Here is a 23,588-nt window from a genome sequence, read left to right on the forward strand (position 1 = left end):
AGTTCGATACCAGCTTGGCCAAGATGGTGAAACCCTGTCTCTGCTAAAAATACAAAAAAGTAGCTGGGTCTGGTGGCACACTCTTGTAATCCCAGCTACTCGGGAGGCTGAGGCATGAGAATCGCTTGAACCCGGGAGGCGTAGGTTGCAGTGAGCCAAGATCGTGCCACTGCACTCCAGCCTGGGTTGCAGAGTGAGACTCCGTCTCAAAAAGAAAGAAAGAAACAAACAAACAAACGAAACCTTACAGCAGAATTTTGTATAGTTGATCGTGTACATCCCCTATGACCTAGCAGTTTCACTTTCGGGTACATACACGCAGAAATGCACACATGTATGCACCAGAAGACGTGTTCGTGTATTTGCAGCAGCATTATTTCTGGTAACTCCACACTGAGAACTACTCAAGTCTCCAATAACAAAATAGTAGAGAAATAAGCTGTTGTACGTTCATAAAATAGAATACTATACTGCAACACGGATGGATGTCAGAAACATTCTGAGAAGAATAATCTAAACACTGGAAATTTCATAGTTCTATTTTATCCTCAAAAGAAATTTTAAAAGAGGTAAGAGTAATATATGCAGTATTGAGAAGTCAAATGCTGCTTACCTTTGGTGAGAGAGAGGACGTTTGAAATGGCAGGAGGAGCCTCTGTAGGCCTGGCAATGTTTTGTATTCTTTGTTTTTCCTGGGTGGTAATTACACAGCTGTGTTCACTTTCAGGCAAGGCATTGTGCTCTACATCACAATGTCTGCACTTTTCCAGATGTATTTTGTATTTCAATAAAGGCTTATTAAACAAACAATGACAAACCACAGGGGCACTTGGACAGCCTTCTTCTGTTTTGTCTTTTATCAAATAAAGGTACTCTACTGTTTCAGTTTTTCTAATACCTTATATTAATAAATTCATTGTGTCTAGCTGATGATATGCTATTTTTCTCTGAAAAGAAAGGAAGTGTGGAATTACATAGCTAACCTTAACCAGAAATCTGTTTTCCCTAAAAGAAAATTTGAATTAAAAATTTATGTTTAAAAAAGATGCCCTTAATTAATACACAAAATAGATCAGTAAAATTAAAGACTAAGAAGAGCCAGTTAACCACTTTCTTATGCAGTTACTGCAACCTTATTTGCCTATGGAAGTGTAGCAGTTGCAAGGCATACAATCACATGGTTTGCTTTTGTTTACTTTGTGCTGGAGGCATGTGATCGGGAATAGGAAACGAGGTAGGAAAATGTGTTGTACTACTCCTTTTCTGCTCTAACCTGGGTGAGCAGGGAGCCAGCCCTGTGCAGGAGAGCCATGGTGCAAAACGGATGGATTGTTCAAGATTTAGCATCACAATGGTTAATACCTTCAAAACACATGGGACACTAACTTTAATTTGAAGGAATTTTTTTTGGTCACATTGTTAGCCTTGTATTCCTGTGGTGTAGCAATAAACCACCAAGCCTTGTATTTTTGCTGTGAAGCCAATAAACCACCAAGACTCAAAATCCTCACCAAAGCAGCCCTGAAAACTGTGAAGATGGGAAGGGGAGATGTCCTGCTGCCTGGGAAGGTGTGGAAGCCCTGGCAGGCAGGCCCATGGCAGTGGTGGTGGGGCTTGCCTTTATAGAAAGGACTTCTTAGCTTGGAATCCATGAGTGGGCTCAGAAGGCATGGAATGGACCAACTAAAAAAGTTTTAGCTTCTGGTTTCTTTCCTATTGTCTAAATATATTTGTATCTATTTTAACCTTGTAGTACAGACATGTAATATCAAATCATATCACACAATAGAGCTCCTGAAAGAAAACTTGATCTTGGACCCTCTCTCCAAAGGCACCTTCTTTTAGCTATTTCTCTTTTATATTCTTTGGTTGTTGCCATCATAATTATCTAGTGTATTAGGGTTCTCTAGAGGGACAGAACTAATAGGATAGATAGATGCTATATAAAGGGGAGTTTATTAAGGAGTATTAACTTACATAATCACAAGGTCCCACAATAGACCATCTGCAAGCTGAGGAGCAAGGAAGCCAGTCTGAGAACCTGGAGTCTGATGTTTGAAGACAAAAAGAATGCAGCTCAGGAGAAAGATGTAGTCGGGGAGGCTAAGCCAGTCTAATCTTTTCATGTTCTTCTGCCTGCTTTTTATTCTGGTCATGCTGGCAACTGATTAGATGGTGCCCTCCCAGGTTAAGGGTAGGTCTGCCTTTCCTAGTCCACTGACTCAAATGTTAATCTCCTTTGGCAACACCCTCACAAGCACACCAAAGATCAATATTTTGTATCCTTTAATACAATCAAATTAACACTCAGTATTAACTGTCACAACTAGGTAACAGATTTTTATTTCATTCCTTTTCCACTGTAGAAGATACCAATTTTCACTCTGAAGATCAGAATTTATCTTGCTTATGCTATCCCTGTGTGATACATACACATACACCTGCATGCACACACACATGCATGCACACACACACACACACACACACTAGAAGGTCAATTACATACCGATGAGTGAACTAAATATATATATATACATCTTCATTCTGTTAGCTATGTTATTATCTTTATATTACTCAGATATTCAACATGTTTATCCTACCCTGCAACTACAATGAAATTTCTTGCTGTTGACCATAAATTACCTTGAACAATTAAAAGTATATAATATTTTAACTAAATTATTGTAGGGTCAGGAAACATGCTCACATTTTATTTCTTTCTCTTTGTGTGAATATTATGAATCTGGCCACTTCAAAAATAATTGTCTTAATAAAAGGGCAATTTTCTTGTGTGATTTAAATTATTTAAAATAATGTCATGTCTTTGGTTCATATTTGAACTGTTACTTTCGTATATATTTTGTGCTTTTCCTGGACATTCTAAATGCATTATGTGCCTTTGCAATATCTTCACATTTTTTTTATCACCAAATTATATAAACCATGTCATTTCTCTTTTACACCAGAGACCCCTGTCTTCTAATTTGAACTGACTTTTCATTAGGATTAGTGTCATCTGCCATCAACCTGGAATTTCCCTTCACTAATTGCTTGAGTGAAGTCCATGGTTTCTCGTCTCCATTCTTCCTTTTTCTTGTGTTACTTCTTTGTTCTGCTGGAACACATGTTGAAGAACTTACTATGAAAAGTCTTAAGGGAGATAGTTTTGATAATCTTTGAATGCCTGAAATTGTATGTATTATTTCCTCATAGGAAATAATAGGTCATCTGTTATAAAATTGTAAGTTCAAGAAGTTTCCCTTGATCTTTGAAGAGTCCATTCTATTTCTTCTAGCCTATTATGATTCTGTTTTATAGGAAATAAATTTTATTTTCACAGAGAGGTTTAAAATTTTATGGTTATCCTTTATTTTTAAAAATCTTACAGGCCAGGTGTAATGGCCTGCACTCCCAGCACTTTGAGAGGCTGAGGTAGGAGGACTGCTTGAGCCCAGGAGTTCCAGACTAGCCTGGGCAACATAACAAAACCCAATCTCTACAAAAAATAAAAATAAAAATAAAGTAGCTGAGCATGATGGCAGGCACCTGTAGTCTCAGCTACTTGGGAGGCTGAGGAAGGAGGACTGCTTGAGCCTGGCAGGTTGAGGCTGCAATGAACCATGATTGTGCCACTGTACTCCAGCCTGAGTGAAGGGTGAGACCTTGTCTCTAAATAAATATATAGTTAAAATCAAAACAAAATCTTATAAATTTACATCAAGGAATGAGACTTTTCAATTATTGGAGTTTTCAAGGTAAAGACAAATCCATCCACAATTTTGAAAGATTCTCTTTAATTATTTATTTGACTATGTTTCCCCTTATTCCTTCTGTCTTCTCTTCTAGACATACTGTAGTTGATTATTAGATCATCTGGATCTCTACATTTTTTATCTTTTGTTTTATAATATCTGTTATTTTGTCATTTTGACTCCTAACTTGGTATGTTTTACTTAATTTTTGACATTTACTACATGAAAATAGTTTTTAATCAGAATTTAATTCCTAAGAGATCTTTCTTGTTTCCTATTTATTTATCTTCTATAGAAACTTATCCTTGTTTTATAAGTATGATATATATTGAAGTCTCTGGGTACATGTAATAATTGTAATGCTCTCTTACTTTTTTTCTCTAGCTATTGGAATTTCTCTGTTTCTTCTGGCATTGTTTTCCTTTTTTAAAATGTTGGTCTTTCTTTTTCATGTTCCTAATTATCCTCCCATGCCTTGTGATTCTTCATTGTTTATTGACATTTGAAATTAGAAATATTTCAATTGGTAGTGTGAGTTTCACCTGCTCTCTTTTAGATAAATTTATTTTCTTATAAAATTTCCCCTTTGGTGTAAATTTTAGTTTGCACAATTGGAAGTAAAATGCAGGTTTATCTTCCTAAAATTCCAGAATGAGGAAGGCTTTTTTTGCTTGGGTTTCAGCTCCACAAAAATTCCATTACTTTTCTTCTTTCAATTTGTTCAATTTCTTTGGAAAAAAATCTCTATTTCTATGTCTATCTCATCTATCACTATATCATTAACATTTTTCCTCTTAGCTGTTGGTGTTCTATATGAATGGTGGCTACTAATTATTGTGTTTCTCCATCCAGGTCTTTGTGAACCCTTGTTTGCAATCTCACTTCTCCCTCCTCTGCCCCTGCCGTAACTGTTTGGGGGCTCTGGGCGACACACAGTCAGACTGCTCCTGCCTCATAGGATTCTCTGGGCTGCAGCTTTCTCTCCGATTTCATCTGTCAACATTTTCTCATGCATTTTATTTATCCAGAATTTGCTGAATACTCTTATCTGTTGGTGACCTTACACATTCTGCCCTCTTGATGAATATGGATATATCTGTTCATATTAAGCATCCCGGTAATTATTTCAGTGGAGACTCAAAAGAGATTGAGGAATATTTGCATATCTACTTCACTATTTTGAACTAAAATTCTTTTCCCCGTAACTTTGAAATTTGTTTGCTGAAATAATATTTTTATTGCTAAAATTATCCTATTAAGGCATTTCTAAATTCAAGCAAATTTACCATGACTTTATCTGTGAACTGCACATAGTCGAGTAATGTGCATTCAGCAGCACCAGCACAATGCCTAGAAAGGTTCTTTATTGTTATGATTTGACAAAAGCCCCTTTGTATTATATTCATAAGTACTAACCTCTAACACCTGGGTAGGAATGTTCTTTTCAGTGAAGTCATGATCTCAATACAATCGAGAAAGTCCTGCCTCTCCCTCTTTTCTATAAAAAGAAGGATTGTTTTGAAAATCTTCACTTTACCAAGTTAGGTTGTCTCCAAAAGATAAGTCTTATCTTCAAACACAATCAACTACTTACTATTATGTTACCAAGCAAAAGAATCCAAGCACATTTAGTGGAGCCACATGGATTAGAATGTTCAAGTTGCTTTAGAGTTTGGTGCTCAGGCAGAAAATCGAAGTGGTGCTTTCATTAAAGTATGTCAAGCATTACAGAATTTGGACTTTTTGGCTAAAAATTTATGGTTGGTATTAAAGAACACAGAGTCCACCAGACTGGACAATGTTTTCTCTATCTGGTATGCACCTCACTAAAGCTGAGGCCATTTCAAGAAGTTTTCTCAAGGAATAGGATCTGAATATGATCTTTACTCTGCTTCTCAAAAGTCTCCTGGATTTTCACGGGATACATCTTGAAACATTAACCTAAACCTTAGGCAGAAGATTTACTTTCTTAGAACATTTATGAGAAAGTGCTCATTCATTACTTGACTTTTTGGATAATATGCATGTTTCTGTCACAGGAAGGAGACAAGTCTTTGTATAAACTCTGTATAAACTTTGTAGATACTGCTCAAATATTATTTTTTTGGTCAAGCATCTTTGACAGAAGACAGCAGCAGCAAATAATTATATAAACTTTTCGGCCGGATGCAGTGACTCCCACCTGTAATCCCAGCACTTTGAGAGGCTGGGGTAGGCCAATTACGATGTCAAGAGATCAAGACCATTCTGGCCAACATGGTGAAATCCTGTCTCTTCTAAAAATACAAAAAATTAGCTGGGTGTGGTGGCGTGCGCCTGTAGCTACTTAGGAGGCTGAGGCAGGAGAATCACTTGAACCCAGGAGGCGGAGGTTTCAATGAGCCGAGATCATGCCACTGCACTGCAGCCTGGCAAGAGCGAGACTCTGTCTCAAAAGAAAAAAAAAAATCTATCTATCTATCTATCTATCTATCTATCTATCTATCTATCTATCTAAACTTTTTAACATAGAAAAAAGTGCTTTTTAGCTTCTTTTTGGGAGTAAAGCAATCAAAGTCGTCTACAAGCAGAAATCAACAAATACATTGCAGAACTGTTTTGAAGATTAATTTCAGGAAAGTTGGAAAGAAGAAAGGAGAAAAAAGAAACTACAAGCATACATTTTTGCACCCCATGCAAATCAGTACTGCTGGAACAGTACTACTGTTTTAATTTACTGAATACTACTAGGATAGTATTCTAGGAGATAAACAATGACAATTATTACCATAATTTCTCCTTTATACGTAAAGGGACTGAGACTTAGATTAATCTGCTTGAAAGAAAATTGTTATAGAAATATCAAGTAGCAGTAATATCTGATTTGGGAATCATATAACATGTTTGACATAAATTGTTGTAAAATATCATTGATTTGGATATTTTGTCACCATTTGTACAAAATTAAGAAAAAAATCCAAGAAGGATTTTTCAATATTTACATACCTTGCTTCATAACTTGCTTCAAAATCTGTGATGATGGAAATGTTTTACTTTTCTTTTGATTTGTTTTGCCTGTTAAGCAATAAATTCTGGTCTGCTTGGCTTGGAAAATAAATAATATCTTTCAATATTCAATCATGGATGCAATTTCTAGCCTCTAAAATACATTTAAAGAAAGAACAACAATCTTTCTACTGTTGTTATCTTGCAGAACTGCACTACTTATAAAATCATAAAGAAAGCTTTGATTTTACCTAGCAAAAATAAAGCAGGCATAAATTGTCCTGGTAATCTGGCTTTTCCCGAGGTTCAGTGCAATCTACTATAAGTTGTTCCTCCATCATGAAACTCTGTTCCAGTGTCCCAGTGTTCCCCAAGATAAGGAAATGGCATACAGCTAGGGCTTGAGGTAGAGAATGAGAATTACTGTGTCATACATCTGCACACTGTGGAAGAAAAAGTTATTCAACAACACTTGTTAAAGCAAAAAAGATGCTATTCAAGAACGGCCATGGTGACAGGTATAGGTATAGGGCCCCAGTGCAATGGAGTTATGCACTAGGGGAGAAAGATTGGGCTGAATTCCAAATACGCCATGAGCAAGTGGGAGTTGATAGCCCAAGAGCAGGGTGAAGTCAATGGATGGAAAATCACCCAGAGGAAACATTAGGGGAAAGGCTCAGGGTGACCCTATTTAACAGGACTCTTGGTGATGATCAAATATCACATGGGAAATGATGGGGATGAGGCATTTCAGGTGTCAAGGGGCGGGAGGTGCTGGTTAAACTTAGTAGCAGGGTTCTTGCTAAAATTGGACAATGTAGAGATGGACATGGAAAGCCAAAAGTCAGGTCTAGTTGGAAAAGAGCTCAGGAGAACCTGTGTAGAGTTTGGTCAAGAAGAGAGTCTTTGTCAATATCTGTCTTCACGTCATCATCTCTAGCCACTGCTTCAACTCAGAAGTGAATCACCCAACTCAGGGTGAATCAGATGGTGCCGGTAAAGACAAGCACAGGGAGTCAAAATAGGAAGGATCAGGAAAACTTTTTATCTTCTCAGATGTGCATCAATGAAATTCAAGTTCCCAAAATAGGAGAAATAGTTTGGCCCCAGCTCACTCCCCTGACCTTAACGCTTAATATAGTTAAAATAAAGCCAAAAACAAAAAGGCAAAACACTGATAAGAAAATATGGCCACATGATTTTATTTAATTTTGTGACAGAGGTACTAGTCATGAAGTACAGTTCATAAAGTGGCTGGATGTAGCTAATTCTTAAGTTTAAGATATAAATTGATTATTTATGCTAATATCCTTGAGTCTTAATAAAACTGGTTTCCATCTTTTCTCTGTATTGCAGAGACCATCGTGTTTTCTCTCTTCACACATGGGCTCTTTGCCGAATATGTATTCATTGGTCCTCATGACTAGACAGTCTCTGGCTGGTGATTTCCTTGGTCATAATTTCTCTGGTCATAACGAGGAGAATGGGTGTAGCCAAGGCAGCATGGAGGGAGCCAAAGCCAGTGCAGGACTGCTTGGGTGGAGGCAGAGGGAGAAGCACTGAGGCCTGGATCTTCTCCTCCTCCCACCACCCTCCATCACCTCGCAGGGGGACACGGCCTCATAAGTGCACCTCTCTGTGATCTGGCCCTGGACATGTAGAAATGGCTGGCTGAGCAGCAACCACAGTAGCACCCAGTGGAATTCTGGATCAGCAAAACTGTGCTGGCCAGTAAGGGACAGGCAGAGCTTGCACATCTCCATGTGATCCCACACGTGCAGGATTACATCAGTTACTCAGGAACCTGCAGGCATCTGTTGTCATATATTGTTGTTCCCTTTTTTTATTTTTTATTTTTCATTTTTTTTGAGACAGAGTCTTGCTCTGTCACCCAGGCTGGAGTGCAGGGGTGCGATCTCACCTCACTAAAACCTCCGCCTCCCCAGTTGAAGCAATTCTCATGCCTCAGCCTCTGGAGTGCTTGGATTACAGGCACCTGCCACCATGCCTAGCTAATTTTTGTATTTTTGGTAGAGGGTTTCACCATGTCAGCCAGGCTGGTCTCAAACTCCTGACCTCAAGTCATCTGCCCAGCTTGTCCTCCCAAAGTGCTGGGATTAGAGGCCTGAGCCACCATGCCTGGCCTGTGTCATTATTTTTAAATTTAAAATATTTAGTTCACAAATAAAAACTGTATGCATTCAAGGTGTACAACATGCTGATTTGATATATGTGTACATTGCATGCTGATAATGAATACATTATTTACTTTGATTTCGTCATACTTAAATATTTATTTTTATGGATTTATTTTTAGCATTTGTAATCTCTAAGTAAACTAAAAAAATCAAAAGTATACAGATGTGAAAAAATACCCATATAGTAGTGGTAGATAGAGATATGTAAATCTTTAAAACAGATGGTTGTGTAAATGACACTCTGACTTCTGTTTGCCCTTTCTCACTGAAATATTTCAAAAAAGGTATTGGATTCACAGTTAGGTGAAAAGAAAGGTTTTGTTTGTCAAACTCATTATTATTGTATGGTGATTAAAGTTTATCTTTTGTTTTTCAGATTTTTGCATAACAACAAATTATCTAAAATCCCGGCTGGGAGCTTTTCTAATCTGGATTCATTAAAAAGATTGTAAGTGAAAGCAAGTGCATGAACACAAAAACCTTATAATTTCCTTCAAAATAAATCCCAAACAATGGTTGGTTGCCTTCTCCTGCTTTTGCTGTGAAAGACATTGCAATTCTAGCATGTTAGGGAGAAAATGGTTTTGTTAACTGCGGAGCGATAGAGAACCCAGATAGTCTTCTGGGCTTTCATGTATTCTCTTAGAAGTGACATTTGAAAGGAATATTGAAAATAGAAGTTTTCCTCGGTTCTCTGTAATATCCTTGCTGGCTAAATCTAAAGACTCCCAAGACTTCCTTTTCCTTTAACTTTTTTATGAGTAAAGAGATGTGAGAAGTTCCAAAGAAAATCTGATTCCTCGGGCCAGGCTTCAGTTTTCCCTTGTTGTACGGAGTTGTCTTCCTACTCATTTCCTCCTACATTAAGCAAAACAAAACAAAAATCCCCATGCTTGCAAAGTCTGTGTTCTCCACGCCTTCCTTGCTCCGGTCCGTGGGCTGATGTCCATCACTTTTTTACACCAGTGTCTCCACCCTCCTTCATTCCAGCTGTCTCTTCACTCCCATCTGTGTGTAGCCTTCTACACTGTTGATGTTTTATTTTGTGGTTACTGCCCCCCCAATCCTCAACCCCAAACACAACTATAAGTTCCAGTTATCAGAAAAGGATAGATGCCTGCTTCCCAGATGTCAGTCAGGGAGCACATAGTAGAAAACTCACACAGGTGTATCCATCACGGGCCTTGGAGGCTATATTAGTCTGTTCTCACACTGCTAATAAAGACATACCTGTGACTGGGTAGTTTATAAAGAAAAAGAAGTTTAAAGGACTCACAGTTTCTCATGACTGGGGAAGCCTCACAGTCATGGCAGAAGATGAAGAGAGAGCAAAGGAATGTCTTACGTGGTTGCAGGCAAGAGAGCCTGTGCAGGGAACTCCCATTTATAAAACCATCAGATCTCATAAGACTTATTCACTACCATGAGAACAATATGGGGGAAACTGTCCCTGTGATTTAGTACCCTTGACACATGGGGATTATTACAATTCAAGATGAGATTTGAGTGGGGACACAGCCAAACTATATCATTCCACCCTTGGCCCCTCCAAAATCTCATGTCCTCACATTTGAAAACAAATCATACCTTCCCAACAGTCCCCTAAAGTCTTAACTCATTTCAGCATTAACTCAAAAGTCCACAGTCTCAAAGTTTCATCTGAGACAAGGCAAGTCCCGTCTTCCTATGAGCCTGTAAAATCAAAAGCAAGTTAGTTACTTCCTACATAAAATGGGGGTTCAGGTGTTGGGTAAATACAGTCATTCCAAATGGTAGAAATTGGCCAGAATGAAGGGGCTACAGGTCCTATGCAAGTCCAAAATCCAGTGGGGCATTCAAATCTTTTTTTTTTTTTTTTTTTTTTTTTTTTTGAGACGGAGTCTCACTCTGTTGCCGGGGCTGGAGTGCAGTGGCCGGATCTCAGCTCACTGCAAACTCTGCCTCCCAGGTTCACTGCCATTCTCCTGCCTCAGCCTCCTGAGTAGCTGGGACTACAGGCGCCCACCATCTCGCCCGGCTAGTTTTTTGTATTTTTTAGTGGAGACGGGGTTTCACAGTGTTAGCCAGGATGGTATCGATATCCTGACCTCGTGATCCGCCCGTCTCGGCCTCCCAAAGTGCTGGGATTACAGGCTTGAGCCACCACGCCCAGCCGGCATTCAAATCTTAAAGGTCCAAAATAATTTCCTTTGACTCCATGTCTCACGACCAGGCCATATTGATGGAAGAGGTGGGCTCCCATGGTCTTGGGCAGCTCTGCTCCTGTGGCTTTGCAGGGCAGAGCCTCCTTCCTGATTTCTTTCGTGGGGTGTGTTGAGTGTCTGTAGCTTTTCCTGGTGCACAGTACAAGCTGTCAGTGGATCTACCATTCTGGGGTCTGGAGGATGTTGGCCCTCTTCTCACAGCTCCACTAGGCAGTGCCCCAGTAGGGACTCTGTGTGGGGGACTCCAACCCCATATTTTCCTTCCACACTGTCCTGGCAGAGGTTCTCCATGAGGGCCCCATCCCTGCAGCAAACTTCTGCATGGACATTCAGGTATTTCTTTACATTCTCTGAAATCTAGGTGGAGGTTCCCAAACCTCAATTCTTGACTTCTGTACTCCCACAGGCCCAACACCGCATGTAGGCTGCTAAGGCTTTGGACTTGCACCCTCTGAAGCGATGACCTGAGAAGTATGTTGACCCCTTTTAGTCATGGCTAGAGCTGAAACACCTGGGATGCAGGGCACCATGTTCAGAAACTGCATAGAAAAGGGGGCCCTAGGCCCAGTCCATTAAATCATTTTTCCCTCCTAGGCCTCCAGGCCAGTGATGGGAGGAGCTGCCATGAAGTTCTCTGACATACCCTGGAGACATTTTCCCCATTGTCTTGGTGATTAGCATTTTGCCCCTCATGACTTTTGCATATTTCTGCAGCCAGCATGAATTTCTCCCCAGAAAATGGGTTTTTCTTTTCTACTGCATCATCAGGCTACAAATTTTCAAAATTTTATGCACTGTCACCTCTTGAATGCTTTGCCAACCAGATACCACCAGATTTCTTCCACCAGATACCTGAAATCAACTCTCTCAAGTTCAAATTTCCACAGATCTCTAGGGCAGGGGCAAAATGCCACCAGTCTCTTTGCATAGCAAGAGTGACCTTCACTCCAGTTCCCAACAAGTTCCCCATCTCCATCTGAGACTACCTCAGTCTGGATTTTATTGTCCATGTCACTATCAGCATTTTGGTCAAAGCTATTAAACATGTCTCTAAGAAATTCCAAGTTTTCCCACATCTCCCTGTCTTCTGAGCCCTCCAAGTCTCTAGGAAGTTCTAAACTTTCAAACAATTTTCTGCTTCTGAACACTCTAAACTGTTCCAACATCTGCCTGTTATCCAGTTCCAAAGTCCCTTCTACATTTTTGGGTATCTTTACAGCAGTGCCCCACTCCCAGTACCAATTTACTATATTAGTCTGTTCTCATACTGCTAATAAAGACACACATGAGACTGGGTAATTTATAAAGAAAAAGAGGTTTAATTGACTCATATTTCCACATGGCTAGGGAGGCCTCACAATCATGGCAGAAGATGAAAAAAGAGCAAAGGAATGTCTTACATGGCAGCAGGCCAGCGAACCTGTGCAGGGAAACTCCCATTTATAAAACCATCAGATCTTGTGAGACTTATTCACTACCATGAGAACAGTATGGGGGAAACCACCCCCATGACTCAATTATCTTCACCTGGCCCTGCCCTTGACATGTAGGGATTTTTACATTTCAAGGTGAGATTTGGGTGGGGACACAGCCAAACCATATCAGAGGCTAATATAGTTTAGATGTTGTCCCCTCTAAATCTTATGTGCAATTGTAATCCCTAGTGTCAGATATGGGGAATGATGGGAGGTTCATGGGGGCAGATCCTTCATGGCTGGGTGCTGTCCTCCCAATATTGAGTGTGTTTTCTTGAGATCTGGTCATTATAACCTATGTCACTCTCCACCCTTTCTCCTGCTTTCACCACGTGAAGTGCCTGCTTCTGCTCCTCCTTCCTCCACAAGTAAAAGCTTCCTGAGGCCTCCCCCAGAACTAATGCTGGCACTATGCTTCCTGTACAGCCTACAGAACCATGAGCCAATTAAATCTCTTTTCTTGTAAATTACCCAGTCTTAGGTATTTTTTTTTTTTATGGCAATTCAAGAATGGCCTAATACAGAAGCCACTTTTTGTTGTGGTTACTCTTCTAATATTGTGTTCCTAGACACAGGTCCATGAGCAAGAAAATGTTATTATTAAGTAAAAATCAGAGCCCTGAGGAAAATAAATCCAGGCCCAACTGGTGCCCAGAAATAACGCTTGTGATCTTTGAGTTTAATCAAGGAGACATTTCATCCACTCCTAATCCTTTTCTTCAAGTCTTTATTTCCTACTTTCTTGGTAATTCTCATGTCAGACACACATAATGCTGCTTCCCAGTCTTCTTGATGTTCTTTGACTGTATCTAAGCCCTCAAAAGTCTTGGATATGGTCATCAACTGACCATATCTATCTATCTATCTATCTATCTATCTATCTATCTATCTATCTATCTATCTATCTATCTATCTATCTAATCTATCTGTAAAGTGGTACAAGTGTAGATTTGTTACATGGATATATAGCATAGTGGTGAAATCTGGGTTTTTAGCGTAGCCATCACCCTAATAGTGTACACTGCACCCTATTAGATAATTTCTCATGCCTCACACCCACTCCACCCTCCAACTTTTCTGATTCTCCAATGTCTATTATTTCACTCCCTACATCCATGTGTATGCATTATTTAGCTCCCACTTGTAAGCTTGAAAACATGAGGTATTTGACTTTCTGTTTCTGAGTTATTTCACTAAAAATAATGGCTTCCAGTTCCATCCATGATAACTGCTTTTTGCCAAAGTTTTCTTACTTGTCAGAACTGGCTGCACCAGCCATTTGGAATAACACATCCATTTATTCTTGTTTTTCAGTCCTATGTGGGATATGCAAAATGCCAAGACATTTTGTAACAGGGTCATAGGATGTTCCATTTTGGTGGTGGGAGAAATATTGTGTATTATTTTCTACTTGTCTGTTTTCTCTCTTTTTTTAAATTTGTTACATCAGATATGGTTAGAATCACTGTCTTTGTATATTTGCAATTATAATTCCCATGCAGTGTTTCTTGTCTATATAAATTTCTATCTGGGTCATTCTTGCCTTCTGTGACTCAGAAAAAGTTTTGAAGTGCTAAATCCTTTAGTTTTTTCTAATCTCTTTTTATTATTCTTTCCTGTTAAATCTTAGTAGCAGCTTTTTTATTCCAGCCTTCTCTTACATTTACTGAAACAGCATTCACTCCATTGCTGGAACACGCATGCAAAAATAACTGCCAATAAAGAGGCCGAGGGAGTTCTCCTTACAGTGATGTGCCAGTATGCACCTTACATGCATGCACTGTGCATCCAAATGTTTTCAAATGATTTTTTTTAGTTTGTTATTTTGATGAAGTATCTTTATTTTATGAACTTGTTTTGTGGGAAACTGACATACAGATGATTTGAGCAAACTGCTCAGGGTCCATGAAATCCTGATGGGTCCAAGACAGGGTGGAGACTGGGCATCTGTTTATTCCAAATCCTCAACTTGTGTCTTATTTAGACTACAATTTAGATGAGAACAACAGAATATAGGAGAGCAATAGAGGGCTACACCTACTATTAAATAAATTCCACCTTCAACAATAAAGTTTTTCAACTGAGGAGTGTCCACTCACTGATAGCATGTGAGGGCAGAGAAACCAGCAGTAATTCTGCCCTTGACTCCAGTCTTGGCACTATGAAGGTCACCCAATGCTGGGTTCTCCATCTGTCATACCATTTCTAACTCATGACAATCACACCCTTCACAAGTGGACTGTAAAAATCAATAAAATGTTCTTGATTTTGTTTTGTTTAAAAGTGTTTTTGGATCTTTAAGTGAAAGGGATTGTATAAGTACAAGTGAGGTGTTACTGTTTTCAAATGGAAAAGATTAATTTACCTGGCACCACTTTTTTCCTTTGAAATTTTTCATTGAGCAGAGAATATATCCAAGTGAGTAATTATTTTAGTGCTGTGATTCTTGACTGCATACTATCAGAGAGGCTTTCGTTTATTATACTTGGTGTGATATTTGATATAAGAGCACTTTCAAAATGGAGAAGAGTAAAGTAATGATTTTAAACATAGTGTTTCAATATTTAGTATAGTCTAATAAAGGTTCATAAGAACCATCTTTCTTATTGATTGACTCTATTGCTTCTTAGTTTTCAATATTCATGGCTCTAAATTATAGGCAAAATTTTGAAAACATTTTCTCATGATAAATTTGAAAATTATTTATAAAGATTACTCAGATTATCATATGAAAGTATAGTTTTACTACTAGATTATTTTACAAACACAAAAGGAGTTTTTCAACTGGCAAGTGAAAATCTGTATCCTTTTGTTGTTTTCTTCATGTTTTGCAACTCCACTATGGATGACTATCTTAAATTGAAAATAATAATTAGAAATAAATGAAATCTTGTGCTCAGTTGTAACCAAAACACACAAGCATGGGGACCCATAAGGGAAGGTATAACTGAAGGAAGGCGATGAATAAGCAGTGATGACTCTGGAAAATGGGACAACTGCATGGTGAGGCTGCCATGCTCGGGATGCTCCCAGGGGATGTATATTCACATCCTTGCTTATGTTCAATTCAGAAGAACGTCATGGTGATGCTGAAGCGAGAACTTACTCCTTTATATTTAGAGGAGTAAGTTCTTGTATGTTCCTTTTTGAGAAAATTACAAGAAATTAAACTCAAAATGTAAATGTGAATGTTGAACACAATACTGTTGAACAAGATCTGTTTTGTAGCCACGTAGCTGGTACAATAAATCAGTCAGTGACAAGGAACAGCCAAGGCCTGCTGAACCAACAGCGCTCTCCTGAACAAGTGCTAGTTGACTTTTACGACTTACACCCCACTCCCGACAAGGCTGACAGAATTCCCTACTTTAGCCATGCATGGCTTTATATTCTCACGTTAGTGTGAAGTCTTGTTGCAAACATTAAGCAAATAATATCTATATGGTTAACTAACTTTTCAATAAGTGCAAATTTTTTTCCCTTTAGCAATTTAAAGCTACTAAATTTAGCTATCATTTTCAGGGTAATATAATAAAATTTAGATACAGTTATAAAAATTAGTCATATGAATTGGATATCTACAAAACATTTTACGAAACTGTCAGATAATAAGACTTTCTTAAATTTATTAAAATGTATACAGTTGTTTTAGGAAGTGTTTTAATTTCTAAATCTAGAGAATAGCACAATTTTTTACTTTCAGGTTTGTCTCTTCCAGTATCATGACATCCATGCAAATTTCTAAATTAATACAGTGAAGTGATTTTTTTATTTGCAAATTGGTATCTTTAGATTTAATTTGTGTTTGTGTGTTTGTTTTCCATATTTGTAAGGACTTTTGTGCATGAATAATTTTGATTAAAAGTTATTAAAATTATGGCATTTTGTATTCTCCTCCAGTCACATAGGACACTACTTCTTACGATCAATCTAACACCTATTGTAAATATGTTCACATTGCTGTTTCATTGCTGGATTTCCTTGCATAAAGTGTGATCCAATTGCCACCACAGACAGACTTGTGAATTCCACTTAGCAAAAGCTCCCTTTTTAACCCATTGGGAGAAATGAAAAAAAAGTATTAATCATTTCTGTAACTTTTTGCCAGACATCTTTTGGCAAGAATGGAGGTAGATACACATAAATCTCTTTGGTGATCTATTTTATTTCATGAGGAAAAATATGCTAGAAAAAATTAGTGAAGTACAGTAAAACTTGGCAAAAATGAATAACTTGTATGCCTATATTAGGAAACACCATAAAGAAATGAAAAGAGCCATTGCCTTCCTGTTACAGTCTGCATGTGGCAATTCCAGAGGGGGACCTTCTAACCGGGACTTTGAGCATTACAAAAAAGGAAAGCTTGGCTTCTGTCCTTTAGAGCAAATGGAAAACACAGAGAACACATGCCTATCCATATTGATGCCAAGGAGTTTACAAAAGAAAAAAAGCTAACCTCCTTGGGGAGCTGTGTGGATCACACATCACATTCATAAGCCTCCTTTGGGCAGCAAAGCTTCTACCACTCTTTTGAGTAATCCAAAAATATTGAAATACCACCACCACATTACAGCTTCCTTGTTCTATAACACATAAACAAAGCAAACTGGAACACTTCCATACTTACAACTTTTTTGTTTTGTTTGCTTGTTTGTTTTTGCTTTTGGGACAGGGTCTCACTTTGTCACCCAGGCTGGAGCGCAGTGGCGCCTTCACAGCTCACTGCAGCCTCCAGCTCCTGGGCTCAAGTGATTCTCCCACTTCAGTCTCCCAAGTGGCTGGGACTACAGGCGGGTGCCACCATGCCTGGCTAACTAAAAAAATTGCATACCCAGCCATAAAAAATAATGAAATAATGTCCTTTGCCCAACATGGCTATAACTGAAGGCCATTGTCCTAAGTGAATTAATGCAGGAACAGTAAACCAAAAACCGTATGTTCTCACTTATAAGTGGGATCTAAATATTGGATACTCATAAAAATGACAATGATAGACACTAGGGACTATTGGTGAGGGAAGGGAGGGAGGGGAGTGAGGGTTACAAAAATATTGGGTACTATTTTGAGTACGTTGGTGATGGGATCAATAGAACTGCAAACCTCGGCATTATGCAATATACCCAGGTAACAAACTGCACATGTACCCCCTGAATCTAGAATAAAAGTTGAAACCATAAAGAAATTAAAGAAAATTTTTATCTTTGGAGATGGAACCTTGCTAGAATGCCCAGGCTGCTCTCAGACTCCTGGCCTTGAGTGATGCTTTTGCCTAGGCCTCCCAAAGCACTTGAATTACAGGCGTGAGCCACTTCACCTGACCATACTTACAGTTTCAATTCTACATTTCTCTAAAACAAATAAGGATTCATTTCACCTCACAATTATTTACTTATAGTAGACATAGTGCACATTAAGGGAAAACTGCTTTTCCAGTTTTAAAGTGACTTCTCAAAAACATGGTTAATATGAAAATGTGTCTACTCTGTGCGAGATATGCAACAAGTTAAGTGATTCTTAAAATCTGTTTATTGGTTAATAGAATCTAACAGACAAGGTAAATCAGGGGGAAATTAAATATTACCACTCAAAAGATTTATCATAGAAATTAATAGTCCCTTTTAACAGTTGTGCTTCTTGCCTGCATGCCTAGGCGTCTGGATTCCAACGTCCTGGTTTGTGACTGTGATCTGATGTGGCTGGGGGAGCTTTTACAAGGCTTTGCCCAACATGGCCACACCCAGGTTGCGGCTACCTGTGAATATCCCAGGAGACTCCATGGGCGTGCAGTTGCTTCAGTAACAGTAGAGGAGTTCAATTGCCGTACGTAAATTTCAGTGTGTACATAACATAGAAATGTCTCTCATTTGCTCTCTTTCTGTAAAGGTTTATTATATAATATGCATTTTAGAAGAATGTGTTATCGGAAAGTGTTTTTAAGGAATGTGGTAAAAGTATGGCCAATTTCCTTTCCATCATCTGCATTTTCATTTAAAGAAGGTTTTATCAACGTAAAATTAAGAGCTGAGAGAGTCTTTGAGGAACATTTAATCTAATTTCCATAATTTCAAGGGATAAATATTGAGAAAACTGATTTTCAACAAGGTCACCAGAAGTGGTGTCCAACATTAAAATCTCCACTTATTCCTTCGTATGACTTAGTGTTAATAATCAGTAAGTTAGGGCTTTCAACTTTAAATCAAATAATTGCTAATATTCGTTGCTGAGAAAGCCCCTCAACAAATCCAGTAATTGATTTTTTAAATGTATAATGGGACCATGAATATGACTAAAATAATAAAAATCAGTCTTACCATCTCTTTGTAAATTTTTAAATAATGGAAACCTTGGATTTAATAAGCATATGGTTATATTCTGACAACCTTACTAAAGCAATAGGCTTTACCTAAATAATTTATTATGGCTGCTTACAATATTATTTGATTTTCATTTAAAGCTTTTCATGTGAATATAAGGATATATCTCTGTGTATCTCTATTCCTGTATTTCGGGTTAAATAGAAATAAATGAACACCCTCGTGTATGTGCGTGTGTGTGATAATTCAGTGTTTTGGAGATTCGCTTACATGACTGCTGTAAATACAGCAAAAATTTGCTTTCCACTCTCTCACTGGCAAGCCATTTTTTGAATTTCTCTAAACAAGTAATTAAAAATCACATTAATATAATTAATTTATATTCAAATTGAGAAGAAAATTGACTTGGTCTTTACTGCCAAAAAATTCTCAAGCTTATCCATAGCTCCCATCTTTACTACTAACTTCTAGTTCAAACCGCAGTCAAGTTTGGCTGGATTGCTTCACATCTTAACTGATATCCCAGCTTTCATTTTTCTTGCTCCTTTATGTTTGGGAAAATTGTTTAAAAACACATCTTATTACATCATTTCTTCACCCATAATCCTTATATGGGTTCCTACCTTAAAATAAAGCACACAATTCTTAATGTGGTTGATTCTTTTTGTACAGTCTTTCCTGGCTATACTCTGCTCCTCCAGTCACCTACTCTTTTCTCAGTGTTGTAGCCACCTCAGTGTTCTCCATTCTTGGAAGTTCTTAAGCCTTTCTTCAACCCAAGGACTTTTTACATGCTGTCTTTCCTGCCTACAATATTCTGATTCTACTTCTTTTAATGATCTTCCTCTTAAATATGAATTCCATGGAAAGCCTTCATTTAAACCCCCTTCCCACTGACCCACCTATCCCTCCATACTGAATCAGGTTCCTTTTTATAATCCATCAAAACATCACTTATTTTCCATCTAAGCAGTTGTCGCCTATGTTAATATGTGTGTGTGTGTGTGTGTGCTTGTGTGTGTGTGTGTTTATTTTCAACTTCTTCAATGAAACTGTGAACCCTTTGGTACAGAGACCTTGTCTATTTTGAACACTGCTTCATCACTAGTCCTAGTGCCTTGTCTGGCACATAGCTGATGTTGAATTATTTTTTTAATTACATAAACAAATAAAATCACTTATCTAAAGAGAATAAAGCGAAGATATTAATTATATGGACTTTTATTGAAGTATGCAAGATTAGTAAAGATCTACGAATGTTCTACAGACATAATAGTCATGGTTAATGACAGGAAATTTCAGATAAGGCACTTAGGAAGAGTTTTGTTATTTAGAAAGGTTTAAAGAGAATTAAGTGAAACTATAGAAAACTAAAAGTTCGTTTTGTATATTGTTCTTTATAATTTAAGTTCAATAATATTACCTGATTCATTACAAAATCAATCACTCCATCTTCTTATTAAAATAATTTAAGTGTTTTCATGTTTTACCACTCAATTATTATTGGAAGATGGAATCATTCATTTATATAGATAAGAATTTTGCTCAACCAGGTTTGAGGTCTAGACATATCACTTGTTGTAAATTGTGTAAAGTGGGTGGTTGGGTGCTTAGATGGCTAATTGTCTAGGAAGAGTGCCTACAAAATTGCAAGCTCAGTTTAAGCACTTGGTTTGAAAAATTGATCCATAAAATCAAACTCCTTCCATAAATATGGTTGTATTGAGCTCCTAGAAATAAAAGCACAGGAAAATTTACTTAATTTACTTCATTGGAAATCCCTTCGTTCAGTGAATCTTTCAAACTCCTAAAGTATAAGTCAAATATATGTCTAATCTTTAACCTGGTACATTCGATGTGTAAAACTTTAATGTAGAAATAAATTTAAATTGCCTATATCTCTTTCTCAGCATCTTAGAAGGCCATAATTTTGTATCTTTGAAAAATATATTAATAATTCTTCTGTTGCAGAGAGCCCCCGAATTACTTTTGAGCCCCAGGATGTGGAGGTACCATCAGGAAATACTGTCTACTTCACCTGCCGCGCAGAAGGAAACCCCAAACCTGAGATTATTTGGATACACAACAAGTAAATACTGAGCATGGACATGGGTTGTGATTCTCTTTCTGATTCCAGCTATCTTTTTAACTCAATTTAACTCCTTTATCTAGAGAAGAAATTACCAAAATTTTCAGAGTTTCTTATAGATAAAATGTCTTTTAACTTTTATCTTTTGACCAACTCAAGCTATGTAAAGGCATTTTTCTTAAAATTTATACATTTCTGTCTGGGCGCGGTGGCTTACGCCTGTAATTCCAGCACTTTGGGAGGCCTAGGTGGGCAGATCACGAGGTCAGCGGATCAAGACCATCCTGGCTAACACGGTGAAACCCTGTCTCTATTAAAAATACAAATAATTAGCCGGGCGAGGTGGCCGGCGCCTGTAGTCCCAGCTACTAGGGAGGCTGAGGCAGAAGAACGGCGTGAACCTGGGAGGCGGAGCTTTCGGTGAGCCGAGATTGTGCCACTGCACTCCAGCCTGGGCTGCAGAGCAAGACTCCGTCTCAAAAGAAAAAACAAAAACAAAAACAAAAACTTACACATTTCCAGATCTCAGTGATTCTGTAACTGACTAAAATAATTCTGTATTATTTCTAGAAGGAAATGTTGGGATTAATAACAAACTAGTTTGTTTTAAAGCTGAATATAATTTGATATAGCCACATCTAAGTTATTTCAGATTTAAACTGATACTTCATATTTGATGTTGCAACTTTCTTATGGTAAATCAGTATAGGATTATTTAAGCAAACTGGCAATAAATGACATGCAAAATTATTTAAAAAGGTAGTCATTTATTTTATGCTCACGGTACTATTTGATAAAACATAAAACCAATGAGTCCAAAAATCTGTGAGTATAAAATTAAATAGTAAAAACTAATGTTTGAAAAGTTAAATGTGATCACCATTCTAACTGGCATGAGATGGTATCTCATTGTAGTTTTGATTTGCATTTCTCTAATGACCAGTGATGATGAGCTTTTCGTCATATGTTTGTTGGCTGCATAAATGTCTTCTTTTGAGAAGTGTCTGTTCATATCCTTTGCTCACTTTTTGATTTTTTTTTTTTTTTTTTGGAAATTTGTTTAAGTTCCTTATAGATTCTGGATATTAGCTCTTTGTCAGATGGATAGATTGTAAAAATTTTCTTCTGTAGGTTGCCTCTTCACTCTGATGACAGTTTCTTTTGCTGTGCGGAAGTTCTTTAGTTTAATTAGATCCCATTTGTCAGTTTTGGCTTTTGTTGCCATTGCTTTTGGTATTTTAGTCATGAAGTGTTTGCCCATGCCTATGGCCTGAATGGTACTGCCTAGGTTTTCTTCTAGGGTTTTTATGGTTTTAGGTCTTACATTTAAGTCTGTAATCCATCTCGAGTTAATTTTTGTATAAGGTGTAAGGAAGGGGTCCAGTTTCAGTTTTCTGCATATGGCTAGCCAGTTTTCCCAATACCATTTATTAAATGAAGAATCCTTTCCCAGTTGCTTGTTTCTGTCAGGTTTGTCAAAGATCAGATATTTGTAGATGTGTGGCATTATTTCTGAGACCTCTGTTCTGTTACATTGGTCTATATATCTGTTTTAAAATTGAACTGGTAGTTACAGTAAAATAGAAACATAAAGTGCACTATATACCTAGTATAATTCGATGATAATGCTTGGACAATTATATTATCATTAGTTATGTTACTGATAATTCGCACGGTTTTCATGTGTCCCTTCCGTTCTTACACGAACTTTCACTGATTTTCTTTTGTCACGTGTATAATCAACTGATTTTTTTTTTTGCTTGTCTGTATAAAATATTCTAAAACATATTATACAATTTTTTTTGGCTTTTTGTGTATAATTTGGATTTATAATTGTAGCCAGAAACTAAGCCATGTGTTTTAAATTCTTGTAAAAAGTCTAGTAAGTATAGGTTAAAAATAACTTATATAGAAGGCAATTATGAATAGTATTAAATCTGGAATCTAGCCCATGAGAAAGACTTCAATTGATAGAAGTGTTCAATTTATTTCTGTCTTGAGATTGCTCAAGTGTGCTTGAGAAACAGAAGTCACTGCTTGCAATGTCTTAAAACTGCTTTTTCTGCTTTCTTACAATTTAAATTTTAAAATGATATGTTCAAGGTTACAAAGATACTCACTAGTATTTAGAAAGAAACAAGTGAAAAAATCACATTGCCTATTTTAACTTATGACATAAAAGTTTCAAATATAATGACTAAAGAAGCTAAGATGCAGTTGAAAGGAAAACAAAGAAATCTAAACAGAAAGAATAGAATAAAGAAAAAAAAGTATGGTTAAAAATGTTCGTTAAAATGTTAATCATTTTATATTTAAAAATTAAAGATGAAAGAGAAGAGTTTATGACAAGAAATGTTTAACATGTTTAACATGAGCAACTAGTAACTTACTGATTATTTACTGTTGAGTATTTTTTATAGAAAGATAATATATATCCTGAAAGTACATGGAGCATGAAGTGTGGTATAGCAAATAATTTGAAATAAACATCTGTTTGACATGAACCAGGGTAAGAAAAATACTCTAACTCAGAAGCTACCCATCTGTCCTTTTATTATCATTATCCTTTTC

At 37.4% G+C, this 23,588-nt stretch overlaps 1 protein-coding gene across 1 annotated transcript in view; it reads left to right on the forward strand.

Annotated features, from left to right (window-relative positions):
* Window positions 1–23,588, forward strand: part of PXDNL (peroxidasin like) — a 513,952-nt gene that overhangs the window by 329,278 nt on the left and 161,086 nt on the right. Inside the window, exons 6-8 of the mRNA XM_030937395.1 lie at window positions 9,312–9,383; window positions 18,265–18,434; window positions 20,900–21,017. Of these exons, the coding sequence (XP_030793255.1) occupies window positions 9,312–9,383; window positions 18,265–18,434; window positions 20,900–21,017 (360 nt within the window). The remainder of the gene's footprint in view (window positions 1–9,311; window positions 9,384–18,264; window positions 18,435–20,899; window positions 21,018–23,588) is intronic.

This window comes from Rhinopithecus roxellana, chromosome 9, assembly GCF_007565055.1.
Source record: "Rhinopithecus roxellana isolate Shanxi Qingling chromosome 9, ASM756505v1, whole genome shotgun sequence".
Classification (NCBI taxonomy): Eukaryota; Metazoa; Chordata; class Mammalia; order Primates; family Cercopithecidae; genus Rhinopithecus; species Rhinopithecus roxellana.